The sequence below is a fragment of the Myotis daubentonii genome, chromosome 1 (genome assembly GCF_963259705.1).
Source record: "Myotis daubentonii chromosome 1, mMyoDau2.1, whole genome shotgun sequence".
NCBI lineage: Eukaryota > Metazoa > Chordata > Mammalia > Chiroptera > Vespertilionidae > Myotis > Myotis daubentonii.
In genome coordinates this window covers 93900336-93919213 of record NC_081840.1, presented here as the reverse complement: position 1 = coordinate 93919213, position 18878 = coordinate 93900336, and the positions used below count along the sequence as shown (strand labels likewise).

The 18878-nt window shown below is 39.3% G+C and overlaps 1 protein-coding gene across 6 annotated transcripts in view; it reads left to right on the top strand.

The window, feature by feature from the left end:
• Window positions 1-18878, top strand: part of MCM10 (minichromosome maintenance 10 replication initiation factor) — a 41315-nt gene that overhangs the window by 10664 nt on the left and 11773 nt on the right. For 4 of the 6 annotated variants that reach the window (XM_059711221.1, XM_059711216.1, XM_059711209.1 and 1 more), the window contains exons 6-16: window positions 1866-2037; window positions 4578-4743; window positions 5874-6041; window positions 8060-8176; window positions 10238-10437; window positions 12262-12362; window positions 13470-13580; window positions 13667-13784; window positions 16131-16359; window positions 17431-17575; window positions 18452-18570. In XM_059711221.1, the coding sequence (XP_059567204.1) occupies window positions 1866-2037; window positions 4578-4743; window positions 5874-6041; window positions 8060-8176; window positions 10238-10437; window positions 12262-12362; window positions 13470-13580; window positions 13667-13784; window positions 16131-16359; window positions 17431-17575; window positions 18452-18570 (1646 nt within the window). The remainder of the gene's footprint in view (window positions 1-1865; window positions 2038-4577; window positions 4744-5873; window positions 6042-8059; window positions 8177-10237; window positions 10438-12261; window positions 12363-13469; window positions 13581-13666; window positions 13785-16130; window positions 16360-17430; window positions 17576-18451; window positions 18571-18878) is intronic. The other 2 variants (XM_059711227.1, XM_059711242.1) reach the window with 2 other exon arrangements.

Here is an 18878-nt window from a genome sequence, read left to right as displayed (position 1 = left end):
TGTAGTATTCAAGGCCTCCTGGCTTCTCACTACTCTGATTCTGTTGAAAATATATTTTGGCACTATCGTGTGTGTGTGTGTGTGTGTGTGTGTGTGTGTGTGTGTGTGTGTTTCGTCTGCCCCCTGAGAAAAGTTTCTTGAGAATGGGAACCATATACTCTATTATGTACTCTTTCTCTGCATCTCAAAATGCTTAGAAAATTTTTAGGTAGAGAGTAGGTATGTCCTAAACATTTCATGGGTTGAATTTTTTTTTTTTAACTCTGTTTTAAAAAAAACTACATAACACCAAGTCTTGTAGTTGACTTGAACTATAGTAAAAACTAACCACTGGATCTCATTCTAACAATCTAGAGATTCAATCTTTTGACTTGTCAGAATGAGGCACAGATTCTCTTATAAAGTAATCAGGTTTTATTTGAAGTTAGGTTGTATTAAATTAGAAGGTCCATTCTTTAGAAAAATTTTCTTTGCCAGTAGTCTGGAATAGTATTCAAATAAAAGCCTATTTCAGCACACACATATATACATACACAATAAAATGAAAGAGATTTATAAGCTCTTTGTATTGATTTTGTTGCACTGCCTCAGTTTGCCCAAAGTGATCATTCTTTTGAAGACAAAATGGTCTGTAGCTAACATAGCTGAGAGTAAGCAGTATTTTTTTGACCACGGGAGATTAAAAAGGCCCTTTTGAATAGCACTGATATATGGGACAATAGTAGAGAATAGTTGCAGCCTCTGAGTGTTCATATTTATTTGACAACAAATTTTTACTTTACATATCTATTTATGAGTAGTGTCCATCCCTTTAGGACCTTTGGCATTACTAAGGTATTTCATTAGGTAACTTCCAGAATTCAGTTTTGAGGGGTGGGACATGGTTTCTAGAGATCCTAAAGTTCAGGGTTGCCCTGGCCCCTAGTTTGGGAGCAGTGATCCAGAGGGTAAACAAAAATCTGGTTGAAGAGAAAGTGATATTTTATTAAGGAAAATACTCAAACTTTCTGACCTTCAGGAGCACTATCAAATACTTCTAAAATAGGAAAAATAATCATGTCAGTAGAATACCTTGATCCTCCCCAAATCCCCTTACCCCACAAATGAAATTGAATGGGTTAAAATGAAATGAAACAAACAAGAAAAGAAGCTAACTTTGGATTTTCTTCAGGTGGGATTTGATCTGTGCACAAATATCCACTAATTATGGAATTCTGAAGGAGAGCTCTTGCTCCCTCATAAAATCTACCACAGTGAATACTCAATAAATGTCTTTGCAGAAGAATGGTGTTTTGGGTTTGTTTGTTTGTTTGTTTGTTTTAAATATATATGTGTATATATATTTTTTTTTTCTTCTTTTTTTTTTCTTTTAATTTCAGAGAGGGAGAGAGATAGAAACATCAATGATGAAAGATAATAATTGTTTGGCTGCCTCCTGCACAATCCCTACCGGGGATCAAGTCCGCAACCTGGGCATGTGTCCTGACCAGGAATCAAACCGTGATCTCCTGGTTCATAGGTTGATTCTTAACCATTGGCCAGGCAAGGAACGGTGTTTTAAATTGGCACTATCTAATATAGCAGTCACTAGCCACATGCCACTATTTAAATTTAAGTTAGACATTCATTTCCTTAGAAACAATAGTCAGTTATAAGTAATCAGTGGCTGCCGTATTAGACAGCACCAGTATCAAACATTTTCATCATTACAGAGATTTGAGGGTAGTACAGAAAGGATCTTGTGGGCTTCCTTTGTTTTCTCAATATTTGATTATTGTATGGTGGATAAAAAAAGAACAATTCTCTTAAAAATGTAGTTATCAGTGTGGATTTCTTTTCACTTAATTTTTATGTTAATTTTCTAGAGCCCAAAAGCTCACCTTCAAAGATGATATGTGCACCCTCCCAACCACTCCGAATGACGCCTGGGAACAAACCTAGTTGGATGACTAGAGATAAGGGTGTGGAGGCCGCCAGAAGTTCTGGGGACATAGCTCAGCCAGTCTCTGTGGAAGCCTTCTCTGGCCTGAGGCTCAGGTCAGTAACTGACAGCTCCTCACTGATCACATGCCCCGCCAGATGCCTCGTCCTTCTGTCTGAGGGCTGAGCCTTTTAGAAATAGTATATTTGTACAGCAGATCCACATAACACCAATAACTCTGGAACTTGACAAAACTTGGCATTGAGCACTGGTTGTGATTCAGTACATTTGCATATGAAGTATTTAAGGAAGACGTTTGCTTGGATGGATAGATAGGTAAATAGATAGATGTGAAATTATATTTAATCAGAAACTGACAGAAAGAAACAGTGATAGAAACTGTTTTAAAATACATAAAGATACATACAGTTTAACCAGGATAATAGTATCTTGTAATTGATGTTAAGAAAAATAGCTGTGCTCCTTTTTTTTTAATAACCTTTAAGGTAAATTTATATTCTTTGCATCTGTTATGTGGAAAAACTAAGATACTCAATGAAAATAGGATTAAATCCCAGGATCAGTTCAGTGGAAAGTGTAGATTTTTAAAAATCCTCTGTGCTCTATGCCACTATTCCATTGCATCTCCATCATTACTTCTCTTAAAGCCCAGGGTGGAGCGGTAATCTTTACTCTGAGACCAGATTGCTCTTAGTTCAGTCCTGATTAGCCAAGTGCACCCCCTCTAGAACACTTAAACCTTGTCGATCTAAATTAAAACTACCAAGCTCTTGAATTGTATATTATTGAGCTGGGGAAAAACAAGCTGCCATTCTGCAGTATGGTACTGTATATAGAGTAATACAGTGGACGTGTATTGTGAAAACTCAGTATACTCCAAATCAATAAAAGTCAATGTTTTAATTATGGTTGAGAGAGAGGCTGAGGGATGGAATACAGTAAAGCTCCTTAAGTAGCTTTAGCTTCTTTTTCAAGGTAAACATGACCTTCTTGAGATGATACTGCCTGCCCCAGCAAGCTCCCAGGTGACACTCCTGGTGGATAATGAAAGATGCTGCTGATGCAAGTGTAATGCATGTGGGAATTGAATGGAGGTAGACAAAGTTGAAATTACTCAGCCAGAGCTTCTCAGTGGCCTACAAATTTAAGGGAGTGCAGAATTGTTTGAATCCCTGTAATTGTAATACGTAATTGTATTTGAATTGTAATTGTAATTGAACCTCAGAGCCTAAAAATACTCTGAAGAATAGTAATCTGATGGTAGCATATTAACGCACACAAATCAAGCAAAGAAAAGGATTTCTCCTGAATATTATTCATTATTCAGACTTAGCTCTAGACAGTGATGGCGAACCTTTTGAGCTCGGCCTGTCAGCATTTTGAAAAACCCGAACTTAACTCTGGTGCTGTGTCACATACAGAAATTTTTTGATATTTGCAACCATAGTAAAACAAAGACTTATATTTTTGATATTTATTTTGTATATTTAAATGCCATTTAAAGAAAAATCAACCAAAAAAATGAGTTCGCGTGTCACCTCTGACATGCATGTCACAGGTTCGCCATCACTGCTCTAGGACTTTCTATTCTAGAAGACTACTGAAAGAGACAAAGGCACATTTATTTGTGTTTTTTCTCTTGTCCTTGAATATATAATGTAATCAAACATGGAACAGATACTAATATTTACTAGAGAGACAATTTGCAAATTCACCAAGTTTTAGCCAGTCATTAGAAACAAGAATATATTAATTGAAGCTAGAGTTAACACTTTTATTAGAGGCCCGGTGCAGGGATATCAGACTACTGGTTTCGGCCCGATCCCCACAGGCTAGGCCGAGGGACCCCACCAGTGCACCGCGCCACTAGTATGTATATAAGATCTTTGGTTAATTTCTTCCCACCTCCCTCCTCCCTGCTTCCCTCTGAGATTCATCAGTCTGTTCCATGTTTCAATGCCTGTGCGTTAAGCGTCTGCCCCCTGGTGATCAGTGAGTGTCACAGCTATGGGTCAAAAGGCATATGTGTGTGTGTGTATATATATGGGGGGGGGGGGCGGCGGGGGAGGCAGACAGACTAGGAGCCCAGTGCACGAATTCGTGCACCTTGAGAGGAACTGTGGGCCGTGAGGCTGTGGTGGGCACAGGAGCAGGTCTCGGCCCATCCCCTGTGTCCCCCGCCCAGCCCCTCCCACCATGGCCCCAGGTTCCCTATCTGCTGGCAGCCCCGCTCCCGCTGTCACCACTCCCATGTGCTGACAGCGCCGGCCCCTGCTCGCACCCGCTGACAGCATGGAGCGATTGGGGCTGGCGCTAGCAGCAGGTGCAAGCAGGGCCAGCACTGGCAGTGGGTGCAAGTGGCAGCTCCAGAGCCATCAGTGGGTGCGAGTGCCAGGCTGGACCGCGGCACAAGGGAGCAAAGAATTTTCAGTAACCACAAGAGGCTCGCCCCAATGATAGCAACTGGTGCCCCTGCTCACCTGTTCACCATCCCACTGCGGCCGCCACCCACCATGTTCCGCACGCACCCCCTATAGTGGTCAGCGCACGTCATAGTGACCAGTTGTTCTGCTGTTTAGTCTGTTTGCACATTAGGGTTATAGATGGTCTACTAATTGCTGATTTCTTGATGCAGACGGCCTCGAGTGTCCTCCACAGAAATGAACAAGAAAATGACAGGTCGAAAACTGATCAGACTGTCTCAGCTCAAGGAAAAGATGGCAAGTGAAAAGCTAGAAGAAGTAGACTGGGTAACATTTGGGGTTATACTGAAGAAAGTCACTCCGCAGAGCTGTAACAGTGTGAGCCATTTTATTTATTTATTTATTAATAGTATTACATATGTCCCCCATTTTCCCCCTTTTTGCTCCCCTCCATCCTGCCTGCGTTGCGCTGCACTATTGTCTGTATCCTGGGTTTTGCATATATGCATACATGTTTTTTGGGTTAATCTTTTTTCATCTCCCTGACCCCCCTCCCCTCATACCTGTCATTCCATTCCATGCATCCATACCTCTGGACCTATTTTGTTTATCAGTTTATTTTATTCATTAGATTCCACATAAGTGAGATCATGTGGTATTTGTCTTTCTCTGACTGGCTTATTTCGCTTAGCATAACACTCTCCAGGTCCATCCATGCTGTTGCATAGGGTAAGAGACCCTTATTTTTACAGCTGCATAGTATTCCATTGTGTAAAGATGTCATAACGTTTTTATCTACTCATCTTTTGATGAGCACTTGGGCTATTTTCAGATCTTAGGTATTGTAAATAACACTGCTATGAACATAGGGGCACATATATCTTTCTAATTGGTATTTTGGGATTCTTAGGATATATTCCCAGAAGTGAGATCACTGGGTCAAATGGCAGTTCCATTTTTAATATTTTTAGAATACTCCACACTGTTTTCCAAGTGCCTGCATCAATCTGCATTCCCACCAGCAGTGCATAAGGGTTCCCTTTTCTCCACATCCTTTTCAGCACTTGTTTGTTGATTTACTAATGGTAGCAATTCTGGCAGGTGTGAGGTGATGTCTCATTATAGTTTTAATTTAATTAATCAGTGATAAGATTATCAAATTTATATCTGTGATATGCACATGAGTGTGTGTGTTTGAATGTTTGAGTGAGAGAGATTAGACAGGCAGTGCTGCTATCCCATTGACTATTTAGACCTGAGAATTAGAGACTCTAGTAACAACTTTGCTACTGGTTTTCCTTAACTTCATCTCTAAAATGAAAAGGGTAGTACTAAAATAAAGCCTGGAGAAAGGATTAATTTATAATGAACAGAAAATCTGATGATTATATATTTAGGGTGGATTATAGTTATGTATTTTTCCACAACAGAACACTTGGACTGTAAATGGAGGCAGTGTACCCCATTATTCAAAAATAATTAAAATTAAGAATAAATATTTGTTCCAGGGGAAAACATTTAGCATCTGGCGACTAAATGATCTTCGTGACCTGACACGGTATGTGTCATTGTTCTTGTTTGGAGAAGTTCACAAAGAACTCTGGAAGACTGAACAGGGTACCGTCATAGGGCTACTCAATGCTAACCCCATGAAGCCCAAGGATGGTTCAGAGGAGGTAAGAATCTGTTTCTGTGATTATTGGGGGAAATGCCTTTGCAACTTAGTCAAATTCTGTCAAAAAGATTTGTAGTGGTCTACTTTCAGATAATAAATCATGCTTTTAAAGTATTACCTCCGTTAATCTGGTTTTTTGCTTGCTTTTCATTTCTCGACCACCAGTATTCTGAATTTTCCACCTGCTCTAAATTGTTTTGTATCAACTTCTTTCATTATATCTTTTGAATTAGTTTCAAGGTTCCTGGAGTTTTTTGAACTCTTAGCTCAGGTCTCCTTAGCTCTCCTTCATAAATTTCCATGGTATATCAAGATGGCAAGGTCTTATAGTTTGATGGTTGAGAGGACTTTGCTCCATTGTATTACGACCAAAGGTGATCCTGAGTGGGGGGGTGAAAGGATTGAGAAAAGACAGACAAGAGAATGAAAGCTGGGTCTCGATGGGACGCTGCTCCCTGATGAGGAGACAGCGCCAGCGCCCACAAGCCGTGTCTTTATTTTATAGCAGATGCCACGAGGCAAAGTAGGGGTGTGATCAAGTTGTTTACAGCATTCTCGTGAATTTCAACCCCACTTAACTACATGCACCCAAACTCTATCACAAGGCATGTGGGGCCACGTGTTCGGACCATAGGTTCAAGCTTACAACCACAGCTGCTGGCTATAATTGTGCTGGGAGGGCCCTGCCCTCCAGCTGGGACTTGCACGTGGCAATGAGAGGACCCTGTCCTTTCATTAGTCCGAGGCTTGAACCTGGCCAAAACACTGTAGCTGCGCCCCACACCATTGACTAGTACAACCATAGTTGCAGCTTAGAATCATAGTGAATTTTTACCTTCATCATTAGAGTTTTGGTACTACCCACTGATTCTCTAGTACAGTGGTTCTCAACCTTCCTAATGCCACGACCCTTTAATACAGTTCCTCATGTTGTGGTGACCCCCAACCATAAGATTATTTTCGTTGCTACTTCATAACTATAGTTTTGCTACTGTTATGAATCGTAATGTAAATATCTGATGTGCAGAATGTAGTTTCATTGTTACAAATTGAACATAATTAAAGCATAGTGATTAATCACAAAAACAATATGTAATTATATATGTGTTTTCCGATGGTCTTAGGCGACCCCTGTGAAAGGGTCTTTCAACACCACCACCCCCCGCTCCCCCGCAAAGGAGTCACGACCCACAGGTTAAGAACCGCTGCTCTAGTAAATTGTAAATCTTAATATGGTGCGAATGGGACATATCATTTCTTCAACTGACCCAGCAAGAAGCTACATTTTAAACTTTGTTGTAGACAGATTATTATTATCAGGAATATTGAGAGACAACATTTTTTCATTCCTTATTTTCACCAGAGAATAGCAACAAATCTTCACCTATCGGTTCCAATGTGTTTGGCTACAAGTAACAGGAAAACTTCACTATAGTTTCTTTTTACAGTCAACAGTGGGGTTTGTTTTTCTCACATAATTTTTAAAAACCTAGACATAGGCACTGTAGTGATATCAGGACCAATGTCTGCTAGTCTCTCAGCCTTTTCCTCTTGGTCACAAGATGGCTTTGAAGCTCTTGCCATCATCTCTCCATTCAAGGCAGGAACTGAGCCAACCTCCTCTATCTGCTTTTATCAGTAAAGCCAAAGCTTCCCCAATACCTCTGTACCAATCCCAGCTTTAGTCTCATTGGTCAGAAAGAATATAGTTACATGACCATGGCTATATGTAAGGAGTGCTGGGAAAACTGGGAGTATGATCCATTACCTTATACTCAGCCTTTGCCAACCAAAATAAAATCAAGATTTTGATAGCAAAGACAGGAGAGAATGGATATTGGTAGAGAACTAAATATGTCTTCTACACCTCCCATTTCTAAAACTGTTTTATAGGGCACTGGCTTCAAATTCCTTGAGACTGACTTCTTAACTCACACCAACCATTCTTTTATCCATTCTAGCTGATAAAAGTTCATATTTTCATCTGCTTTTAACTCCCATTCCACTTCTTTTCTACAGGTGTGCTTATCTATTGATCATCCTCAAAAGATCTTAATTATGGGTGAAGCTCTTGACCTGGGAACCTGTAAAGCAAAGAAGAAGAATGGAGAACCATGTACACAGACTGTTAATTTGGTTGGTTTCAGCCTTGTTAGAATGTTTTCTGCTAAAGAGAGGAATAAATTATAGGTACTTTAGTGGTAACAACCACTTTGGAACTGAGTTTCCTACATAACAAAGCATCAAAGTGAGAAAATTGAATGTGTGGTTAATAATTGCCAATTTGAAAAGCTGAGAGTAGGGGAAGGATTTCACCTCTTAGGAAAGTGATCTTTTATTGCCAGCTGACTTGGAGGTATAAGAAACAGAATTTTAGTTCATCCTCAATTCTAAACTTACACCATTCTTTTATCCATTCTTTGTAGGGCCAGAGATCAAACTCTATGATGTAATACACTGCACACCTGAGTTTAGTCTATGTTTACTATACCTTCTCTTAGAGTTTAAAAAAAAATAGCTTCATTGAGATATAATTCACCTACCATACAATTCGCTTTTTTAAAGTGTACAATTTAATAATTTTTAATATATTCAGAGTTGTGCAACCTTCATCACTATGTAATTTTAGAACATTTTTCAATTACTCCCCTCCTCCCAAAAAAACACCCATACCCATTAGCAGCCACTCCCCATTCTCTTCACCCAGCCCCAGGTAAGCTCTGATCTAACCTCTATCTCTTTGAATTTGCCTGTTCTGGACATTTCATATAGTGCAGCAATTTTCAACCTTTTTCATCTCATGGCACACATAAACCAATTACTAAAATTCTGCGGCACACCAAAACATATATTTTTTCCCAATCTTAAAAAAAAGAAAGGTATAATTTTGATTAATTCACGCCTGTTTATAATTATGTTGGCTGTTTGTTTTTAATTTATTGGGTTGACTTTGGTTAATATAGGTTTTAGATGTACAGTCCTGTAATACATCATCTGTATATTGCACTGTGTGTTCACTACCCCAAGTCAAGTTTCCTTCCATCACCATTTATCCCACCAGTGCCCTCTTCTGCCTTTCCCAAGCCCCCCATTGCCTCTGGTAATCACCACACTATTGTCCATGTCCATGAGGGTTTTTTTCTTTTCTTTTTTGCTTAGTCCCTCCACCACCAACTCCAGCCTCCCAAATTCCTACCCCACCCTTCCCACAACAGCTGTCAGCCTGCTCTCCATCTAGTCCAGCGGTTCTCAACCTGTGGGTCGCGACCCCTTTGGGGGTCGAACGACTTTAAGACCATTGGAAAACACACATAATTACATATTGTTTTTGTGATTAATCACTATGCTTTAATTATGTTCAATTTGTAACAATGAAATTGGGGGTCACCACAACATGAGGAACTGTATTAAAGGGTCGCGGCATTAGGAAGGTTGAGAACCACTGTCATAGAGCTTTTTGAAAGGATTAAATGACAGATTTTGGTTTCATCTCGGTTTTTTTCCTCGTTCCTGCTTCACAGATGAACTAGTGAGCATTGTTACCATATTTAAGGGCTCACCCAGTAATATAATAGTATGCTGTTTCTCTTTGGTTCCTTTCACTGAAGGAACATTTGTCCAAGAGTCAACCAGAAAAAATAGAAAAATCTCACTAGAAGCTGATTTTGTCTTATTTTTTAAAATTAATTTTTATTGAGGTAAAAATCACATACAATCAACCATTTTAAATGTACACTTCAGTGTTATTTAGTATATTCACTGTTGTGCAACCACCAGCTCTCTAGTTTCAAAACCTTCCCCCTTACCTCCATCTCCTGGTGACCTCTAACCTGCTTCCTGTCTCTAGATTTGCCTGCTCTGGATATGTGACATATGAGGAAGCATACAATATGTTATGTGATCTTTTGTGTCTGACTTCTTTCATTTGGTGTTATTTTGATTGTAGAAAGAGTGCAAAGGGAGTGAACTATATCACTTTTTTTTTTAACCTAATTAGTGCTTTAGTTAGAATTTAAGAGAACTTCTTTCCCCTGTTCACTGCATGACTACACTTTGCAAATGGCTTTGGAGGTCAGTAGAGAGGGCTCTGCACACAGAATGGTGTCTCACAAAGCTGGGAGAAAGGGACCCTGTGGGTGTACATTGTTTTCTGGACTGTTACCCTAATCCTGAGGCAGCCTCTCTTCCTTTTTGCAGAAGGACTGCGAGTACTGTCAATATCACATCCAGGCCCAGTATAAGAAACTCAGTGCCAAGCGAGCTGACTTGCAGTCCACCTTCTCCGGAGGACGAATTCCGAAGAAGTTTGCCAGCAAAGGCATCAGTCTGAGAGAACGGCTGTGTCAGGATGGTTTTTACTATGGAGGGGTTTCTTCAGCATCATATGCAGCCTCAGTGTAAGACATTCTTGAGCTGCCTTTGAGACCAGGACCTTGCTTATCTGATAAGAATAAACCTAGTGGTTGTACATTTCTGTAATGGTCCTAGAAGAGTTGTGCAGGTTTTATCTTTAATACATGAGGGCCTCTTTTATTCCCAGGTAGAGAGAAAAGCCACAGAACAGGGAGAAATTGAGCCATGTCAGGATGGTCTTTAACAAAAAACCCATGCTTCCTGTTTGGGTTCTAATGTGAATAGTGGAACTTTGTCAGGGGCTCATTATTTGGTAGTTAAAAGACTGTTAATCATTGTGTTGACATCCTTTAAATCATTTCCCTTATTATGTATGATTAGAGTAAGGTTGCAGACCTCTTAAAATCCATATTTAATTCAGTGAATGAATATGCAGCTTCACAAAGGGGCAGGGAAGGCAGGCGTTGGTGGCCTCTTTTCTGGAGATCAGCCTCTCCAGAGTCCCTGAGTAGGTGATCGATGACCGTTCCCTTATTGTGAAAAGCACATCTGGGTACGTGATGTCTGTGGACTTGGCACAAGGGAGCTATGGTTGATTCAAGAACAAAGTGTAGATTTTGTCCCATGTCCAACAGAAATTAGGCAAGAGGACTTGCACTTCCTGCCTATTTTGTAATATCAAGCTCATTTTTATTTTTATTTTTTTTATTTTTATTTTTTCTTTTTTTTTTATTGCTTAAAGTATTACAAAGGGTATTACATATGTATCCGTTTTATCCCCCCGCCCTAGACAGTCCCCTAGCCTCCCCTATCACCCAGTGTCTTATGTCCATTGGTTATGCTTATATGCATCCATACAAGTCCTTTAGTTGATCTCTTACCCCCCTACCTCCTGCCCCCCAACCCTCCCCGGCCTTCCCGCTGCAGTTTGACAATCTGTTTGAGGCAGCTCTGCCTCTGTATCTATTATTGTTCAAAAGTTTATAATGGTCTCTATTGTCCATGAATGAGTGAGATCATGTGGTATTTTTCCTTTATTGACTGGCTTATTTCACTTAGCATAATGCTCTCCAGTTCCATCCATGACGTTGCAAATGGTAAGAGTTCCTTCCTTTTTACAGCAGCATAGTATTCCATCGTGTAGATGTACCACAGTTTTCTAATCCATTCATCTACTGATGGGCACTTAGGCTGTTTCCAGATCTTAGCTATGGTGAATTGTTCAAGCTCATTTTTAAATTAGAAATAGTTTCTGTGATTTTCTAAACTGCAAAAAGCAATAAACATTATTTTAAAATACATATGTATGTATATGTTAGCTCCTTGTTATAACTGCTTCTAGGTGGTTTATATTTTTCCATATGTATAAATTTTTAGTAATTTAAAATGAAATCTTACTGTAGCTAATAACTTTTTTAAACAAAATATTGTTTTATCAAATATTTGTGGCATTATTTTTAGTGGCTACATAGTATTCTTTTACATGACTCTGTAATAATTTACACAATTTCCTATGGTTAAACCTTAATGGTGTTTCTGATTTTTAATGTTATAAAGCTTTTATTAATATCCTGTTTTTTGAATAGTCAATTATTCTAAGATAAATTCCTACATTTCTTGACTAAAGTGTTGGCATATTTTTTATTTCTTTTGTCAAATTTTCCTTCCATATGGCCTCAAGCAAATGTGCATGTTGCTGTTTTTCACATCCGTGATACAATGCTTTCACCAGTTATGCTATAGGGTCATGATAGTAAGAGTCTAGTTATATGCTGTTTTGAGAAACTGTGCATACTTCTGTGCCTTCTTCACTTTATCAGAACACTGAAGTTCAATGATTTTCCTTTGGGGGTGACTTGTCATTACAGTGCAGCAGCTGGTGCTCCTAAAAAGAAGATTCAAACCACTCTGACTAATCTGGTCGTGAAGGGCACAGATTTGATCATTCAGGAAACTCAACAAAAACTCGGTAACTTTGTTTCTCAAAACTACATTTCTTTCTGTTGCTTAAATGTGTAGTCTTTAGGATTAAAAATGGTCACATTTTGTACTCTAAATTATGAGTATCCACTCCTCACTATCTTAGTAATATGGCCTAAGCTGAAGGAATCAAGTTTAGTTGGCAGCATCTTAAGAAAAAACAGCATGTTCATCTTGACTGTGTCTTAGCTTAGTATGCTTTTTAAAATTTCTTCATGTATCTGGGGTCTAACTCTTACTGTCCAGAATTAGAATCATTAGTATCAGGTTCCTAATCAAACCCATCTGTTTTCTTTTGTTAAAACAGATATAGATCAGAAAATGCTGCCTTCATCCTGTACTTGGGGCTTTATTCATTTATTTATTGATTGATTGATTTCAGAGAGGAAAGGAGAAGGAGAGAGAGATAGAAACATCAATGATGAGAGAGAATCATTGATCAGCTGCCTCCTGCACACCCCCCACTGGGGATCGAGCCCGCAACCCAGGCATGTGCCCTTGGCCAGAATCGAACCCGGGACCCTTCAGTCCACAGGCCAACACTCTATCCGCTGAGCCAAGCTGGCTAGGGCGGGGCTTTATTCATTTAACAGCAGTCAGGACCCAGTGTGGACCCTTATCCATAGTGCATATTCCAGAAATAGTGTATGATGTGACCCCACAGATATGAGTATTCTAATCATTACTCAAAATAAGTTATATTTGCCATCCCCTTGTCCTACTAGTCTGATTAGAGGTTAAGGATCCTTTTTTCTTTTGGTATTCCATCTAGTTCATTTACAAATGACGTAAGTTATGAATGCAGAGTTTAAAAGTAATGTCAGCCCTGGCCTGGCTGGTTTGGCTCAGTGGATTGAGCATCGGCCTGGGGACTGACGTCCCAGGTTCGATTCCGGTCAAGGGCACATGCCTGGGTTGCAGGCTCAATCCCTAGTAGGGGTATGCAGGAAGCAGCCGATCAGTGATTCTCATCGATGTTTCAATCTCTCCCTTCTCTGAAATCAATAAAAATATATTTAAAAAATAAAAGTAATGTCACATAACATCAAAGGGTTTAAATTTCAGATCCTCTAAAGTTGATGTTTGTATATTCCAGGAATAGCCCAGAAGAGCTTGTCTTGCTCTGAGGAATTCAGAGAATTGATGGACTTGCCCACATTTGGAGCCAGAAACTTGAAACAACATTTAGCCAAAGCCAAATCATCAGGTAGAGTCAGCTTGTACCTGCTTAGCATTCATATCTGAGTTCCCGCTGCCTCTCAGAATTCCCTCAATCTATGACTTGTGTTTTAGGGATCATGGGAAGCCCAAAACCTGCTTTCCAGTCTATCTCGGCATCAGCCCTCCTGAAGCAACAGAAGCAGCTTATGTTAGAGATGAGGAAGAGGAAATCAGAAGAAATGGAGAAACGGTAAGAGTAACATTTAATATCCCTGCTTGGATAACTCATCTCAGGAATCCTCAAAATATCTTCAGAGATTTCAAAAATGCACTTTACATTTTGGATGGTTGGATATCTTTTTAACTTTTAAAAGTGTTAAAATAATTTTGACATAACCTAAATAGATAGCATTTAAAGTTACATATTTCTGACTTATGTTAGTGAATCCTGAGACTGAGTGGTACAGGTTACAGTAATTAATATCACCATGGAAAAGAAAGGACCCTTATCTATAGTGCACATCTGAAAAGGGTTTGGGGAAAGGGGAAAGTATGTTTGGCTCCTGTTTCTTAGTTTGGCACAATTAGGTTTTTAATTACAGGCCACACAATGAGTAGTTTTTGTAGTTGTTGAGGTAAATGACAAAAATGAGGCACTGAAAATGAAGTCATTTTAGAGACAAAATCAAGTAGGAATGAATATGGAAGGTAAATTAATCAAAGATCCTTTTTTTTTTTTTTTACTTTAAATAAATTTTTATTTTTCAATTACAGTTGACACATATTAGTTTCAGTTATACAACCCAGTGATTAGACATTATATGACTTACTAAGTGATTATCCCAAAGATTTTTTAGCTCAAATTATCTGAATAGTAATAAGATAATAGTAATGGTAATAAGTACATACAGGTGCTTAACATGTACCTTGAGCACTGTGTTAAGTGTCTCAGCTGTTCCTTACAATAATGATGTGCAGAATGGATATCTATAGAGATATTCATCATGTGCCAATAGATGACATAAGTGTGTGTGTGTGTGTGTGTACATAAAAATATATGTAGAATTGTGGACCTTGTGGGAAATAAGAGAGCCCCTGTCAGTTTAAAGGCATTATAATTTGTAGTTTTTCAGAATTTGACTGAACAAGTTAAACATATCTTTGGGAAGGATGTAATGGGCAGTTTGCTGGCAAGAGTGGGTTTGTGGTAGTGACAAGAATAGTGGCCTGGGCCTTAACCTGGGTTTGGCTCAGTAGATAGAGCGTCGGCCTGTGGACTGAAGGGTCCCAGGTTCGATTCTGGTCAAGGGCTTGTACCCTGGTTGCGGGCACATCCCCAGTAGAGATATGCAGGAGGCAGCTGTGTCTCTCTCATTGATGTTTCTAACTCTCTATCCCTCTCCCTTCCTCTCTGTAAAAAAATCAATAAAATATATATATATTTTTAAATATATTTTATTGAGTTTTTACAGAGAGGAAAGGAGAGAGATAGAGAGTTAGAAACATCGATGAGAGAGAAACTTTGACCAGCTGCCTCCTGCACACTCCCCACTGGGGATGTGCCCGCAACCAAGGTACATGCCCTTGACTGGAATCGAACCTGGGACCTTTCAGTCCGCAGGCGGACGCTCTATCCACTGAGCCAAACCGGTTTCGGCAAAATATATTTTTTTAAAAAAAGAATATTGGCCTGGGATTACCTTGTACTAATCCTGAGCCTGTCTCTATGAGCAAATGGGTCTTGGGCCTCAATTTCTTCATATATACGGTGAGAGGTTTGTACTAGATGACTTCTGATTTTTGTTTTTAAATAGCTCTTAATACTGTATGTGAAGTAGTCACCATCAGAATTATATCTGTTGGCGACTTCCAAATTTATCACATGAGTTATCTCTTTCCAGTAGAGTAAACTAAAATACAGAGAGATTTGGTAAATTCCTAAAGATCTAGGTGAATTCTTAGACTAATCAGAGGGCTAGGAATATAGTCCATAGCTCACCTTCAGGGCTGTGTTCTATAGACCAGCGGTTGCCAACCTTTTGGACCTCATGGGCCACCAGTGGTCCGTGGACCACCGGTTGGCGACTGCTGCTATATACAGCACCCACTAGAAAGCTAATTGATAAAAATAGTGATCAGTGCCCTAACTGGTTTGGCTCAGTGGATAGAGCATCTGCCTGCGGACTGAGGGGTCCCGGGTTCAATTCCAGCCAAGGGCACATGCCTGGGTTGCGGACTCGATCCCCAGTGGGGGGGCATGCAGGAGGCAGCTGATCGATGATTCTCTCTCATCATTGATGTTTCTCTCTCCCCCTCTCCTTTCCTCTCTGAAATCAATAAAATATATATATTTTTTAAAAAATAGTGATCAGTTCTAAATTGGTAAAACAATTAGAGCTTTTTCAATGAAAAATCAGACAACTTAGGAGTGAAGAGTTAATGAAACTAGCATTCTTCTTAATAGCATGCTAATCTGAATTATTAACCAAGGAAGGGAAATTTTACTGACAACTACTCATCAGCTGGTGGCCTGCCTGCAGTCTCTCAGTCTGTTACTTTGTGCTTGCAAAGTGTGTGATTGCATATTTCTTTAAAGATTTTTACAAAGCTCAAATGAGGTCTCGAGCCCAGCTGTGCCATCGTCTTCTCGACAGCCCCCTCCTCGGTCTCCACCAACGGGGGCCGAGTTCCCCAGGCTGGAAGCAACCCCACCCACACCGGTGCCCAAGCTGGGGCGTGGCATCTCAGAAGGAGATGATGTTCTCTTTTTTGATGAGTCACCACCTCCAAAACCGAAACTGAGTGCTTTAGCAGAAGCCAAAAAGGTAACTGGTATTTGTTTTCTTCATTGTTTGAGTTTGCTTTTTTCATAGACATAGCTGGAGTTTCTCACTTTATATATCTATGATCAGGAATGACAGCCACGCAGTAGCTATTTATTGATCATGATTGTTAAAGTCAGTGAAATTTTAAATGATAATGATGTCAACATAATGCCATTAATTTAGTCCAAGAAAATTAGCCATTAACTCAATGCTTTTTTGTCAGGCTGAAGGAGATAGCCTAGAAGAAGATACTGTTTTATAACTGGAGACACTGGCATTAGAGAAAAAAATTCTTGAAATTATTGAGGCAAGATGGTAAAATAGTGGCTTGAAGAATCCTTTAAAAGAAATCTTACACATAATAACCGAGTTGCTCGGATTGAAGTGGAAGTGCTCAAAACCCCACTGCTCAGCATGTTCCACCACTCCCCTTCCTGAGTCACCCTGTCTTGAGTTGTCTTCTCTTTGCTGTAGTAGCAGCAATAACCACATGGAAGGCAAAGGCGAGCTGTAAGCCAAAGCTGTACCTACAGTAATAATAATAATTACATGTCTTCATCACTGTTACTGTCCCTGTGATAGATGTGCCAATGCTATTTTTTGTGTCCAAGTGTGTGTTTCACATGCATTATCTCATTTCATTTATACAACCCTCAAAGATAGGGAGGTGCTATTATCCCTGTTTTAGAAATGTAGAAACTGAGGCTGAACAATTATGTAACTAAGGTTACAATCCAGTAAGTGACAGAGCTGGAATTCTATCTTAATTCTGTCTGATTTTCCAAAATGTTCTTGTGGTTCCTCTAGGGGTCTAGAACCCTATAAACTAGCTGATGTTAAACTTACGATATTTAAATAAGCTGAGACTTCATTTACTAAGTTATAAGACCTGTTTCCCATACTTTTAAATTTTAATAATAGTAGTAATGTTAAATGAAATGAAGATATTTTGCCAATTTATATTTGAGAGCTGCCAGAATTCATTGGCTAATAACTGGAAAGGGATATGGAGCTACAAATGCCTATCTCATTGTTTAGATTTTTATCTCCCTCTCCTTCTCTTTTTTCTAGTTAGCTGCTATAACCAAATTAAGGGCAAAAGGCCAAATTCTTTCAAAAACAGACCCAAACAGCATTAAAAAGAAGAAAAACTACCCCGAGGATGTCCTGGAAGTGAAGGCACGTGTAGAAAAGAATACCACATTCTCTCCGCAAGGTACTGCAGATTTCAGAGTTCACAGTAAAAGAGAAGGAAGTGTTTAAGCCATAACCAGCATTTCTGATATCAAGTTATTATTTTACTTCAGTTTACCTCTAGGTAGAATACCTAAATAGAATTTCTACAACTGGAACTGTTTGTTTTTTATAATTGCATTAAACTGAAAGTATGCACTATTTGAAAACTTGAATAAAGGATTACTCATTGGATCTTTGCATGTATATATTAATATAAAGGTTTACTTTGAAAGAAGTAGAATTCCTTTGTTTAGAATTGCCCTATTTTTTTTTTATTTTTTTGTTAATCCTCACTCAAGGATATTTTTTCCATTGATTTTTAGACAGAGTGGAGGAGAGGAATGGAGAGAGAGAGAGAGAGAGAGAGAGGGAGAGAGAGAGAGAGAGAGAGAGAGGAAGAGAAGAGAGAGAAACATCGATTGGTTGCCTCCTGTACTCGATCAAGCTGCAACCAAGCTATGTGCCCTTGACCAGAATCAAACCCGAGACAACTTCAGTCTGTAGGCTGATGCTCTAGTCACTCAGGCAAATCGACTAGGGCTGCCCTATTTTTATTTTAAAAACTGAAGTTGGCAATGTCATTTTAACATCAGTTTGTAAGTAGGATACTTGTTATCTCTTTTCATAGTCAGTGTACCTGTTTTAAGGTGAAAGATATTTTAATTCAGTGGTCAAATTTGCTGCCTCCCATATTCTAGTTTCTGCATCTCAGCTCACTTCTTAAGAGCCTTCCTTTGCTGGTAGCTAGGACTGGTGGGCAGAGACAGAGAGAGTGAAGGAAACTGAGTGGATAAGGCCCACTGTTTTATGACAGTAGGTGGGATATACCGGCCGATGCTTTTTCTTTCTCCTCTAGCTGAGGATGAATTGGAGCCTGCCAGGAAAAAAAGGAGAGAACAGCTTGCCTATCTGGAATCTGAAGAATTTCAGAAAATTCTAAAAGCAAAATCGAAGCACACAGGGATCCTAAAGGAGGTAAGAGCTCAAAAGATTAAAGATGGTAGAACTGCCATTCAGACTCGCATTGCTTTGTTATGGGACTAAGAATTTGTTTCTTTTTCCTCAACCAGGATGTAGCTGCATGTCAGTTTGTGAACTTAACATTTTTTAAAAAATGGATCACCAGTATCTACATGCCTTGCAATGTGAAAGGGATTTTTCCATTCAAATATTTTTATATTGGCATTTCAAGTGCTCTAAATCAGCAGCTATCAACCCAACACTCCCAGTGCCCCTTTTTAACAATAAGTATTTTGTATTGTTCCCTTATTATCCTGAAATAA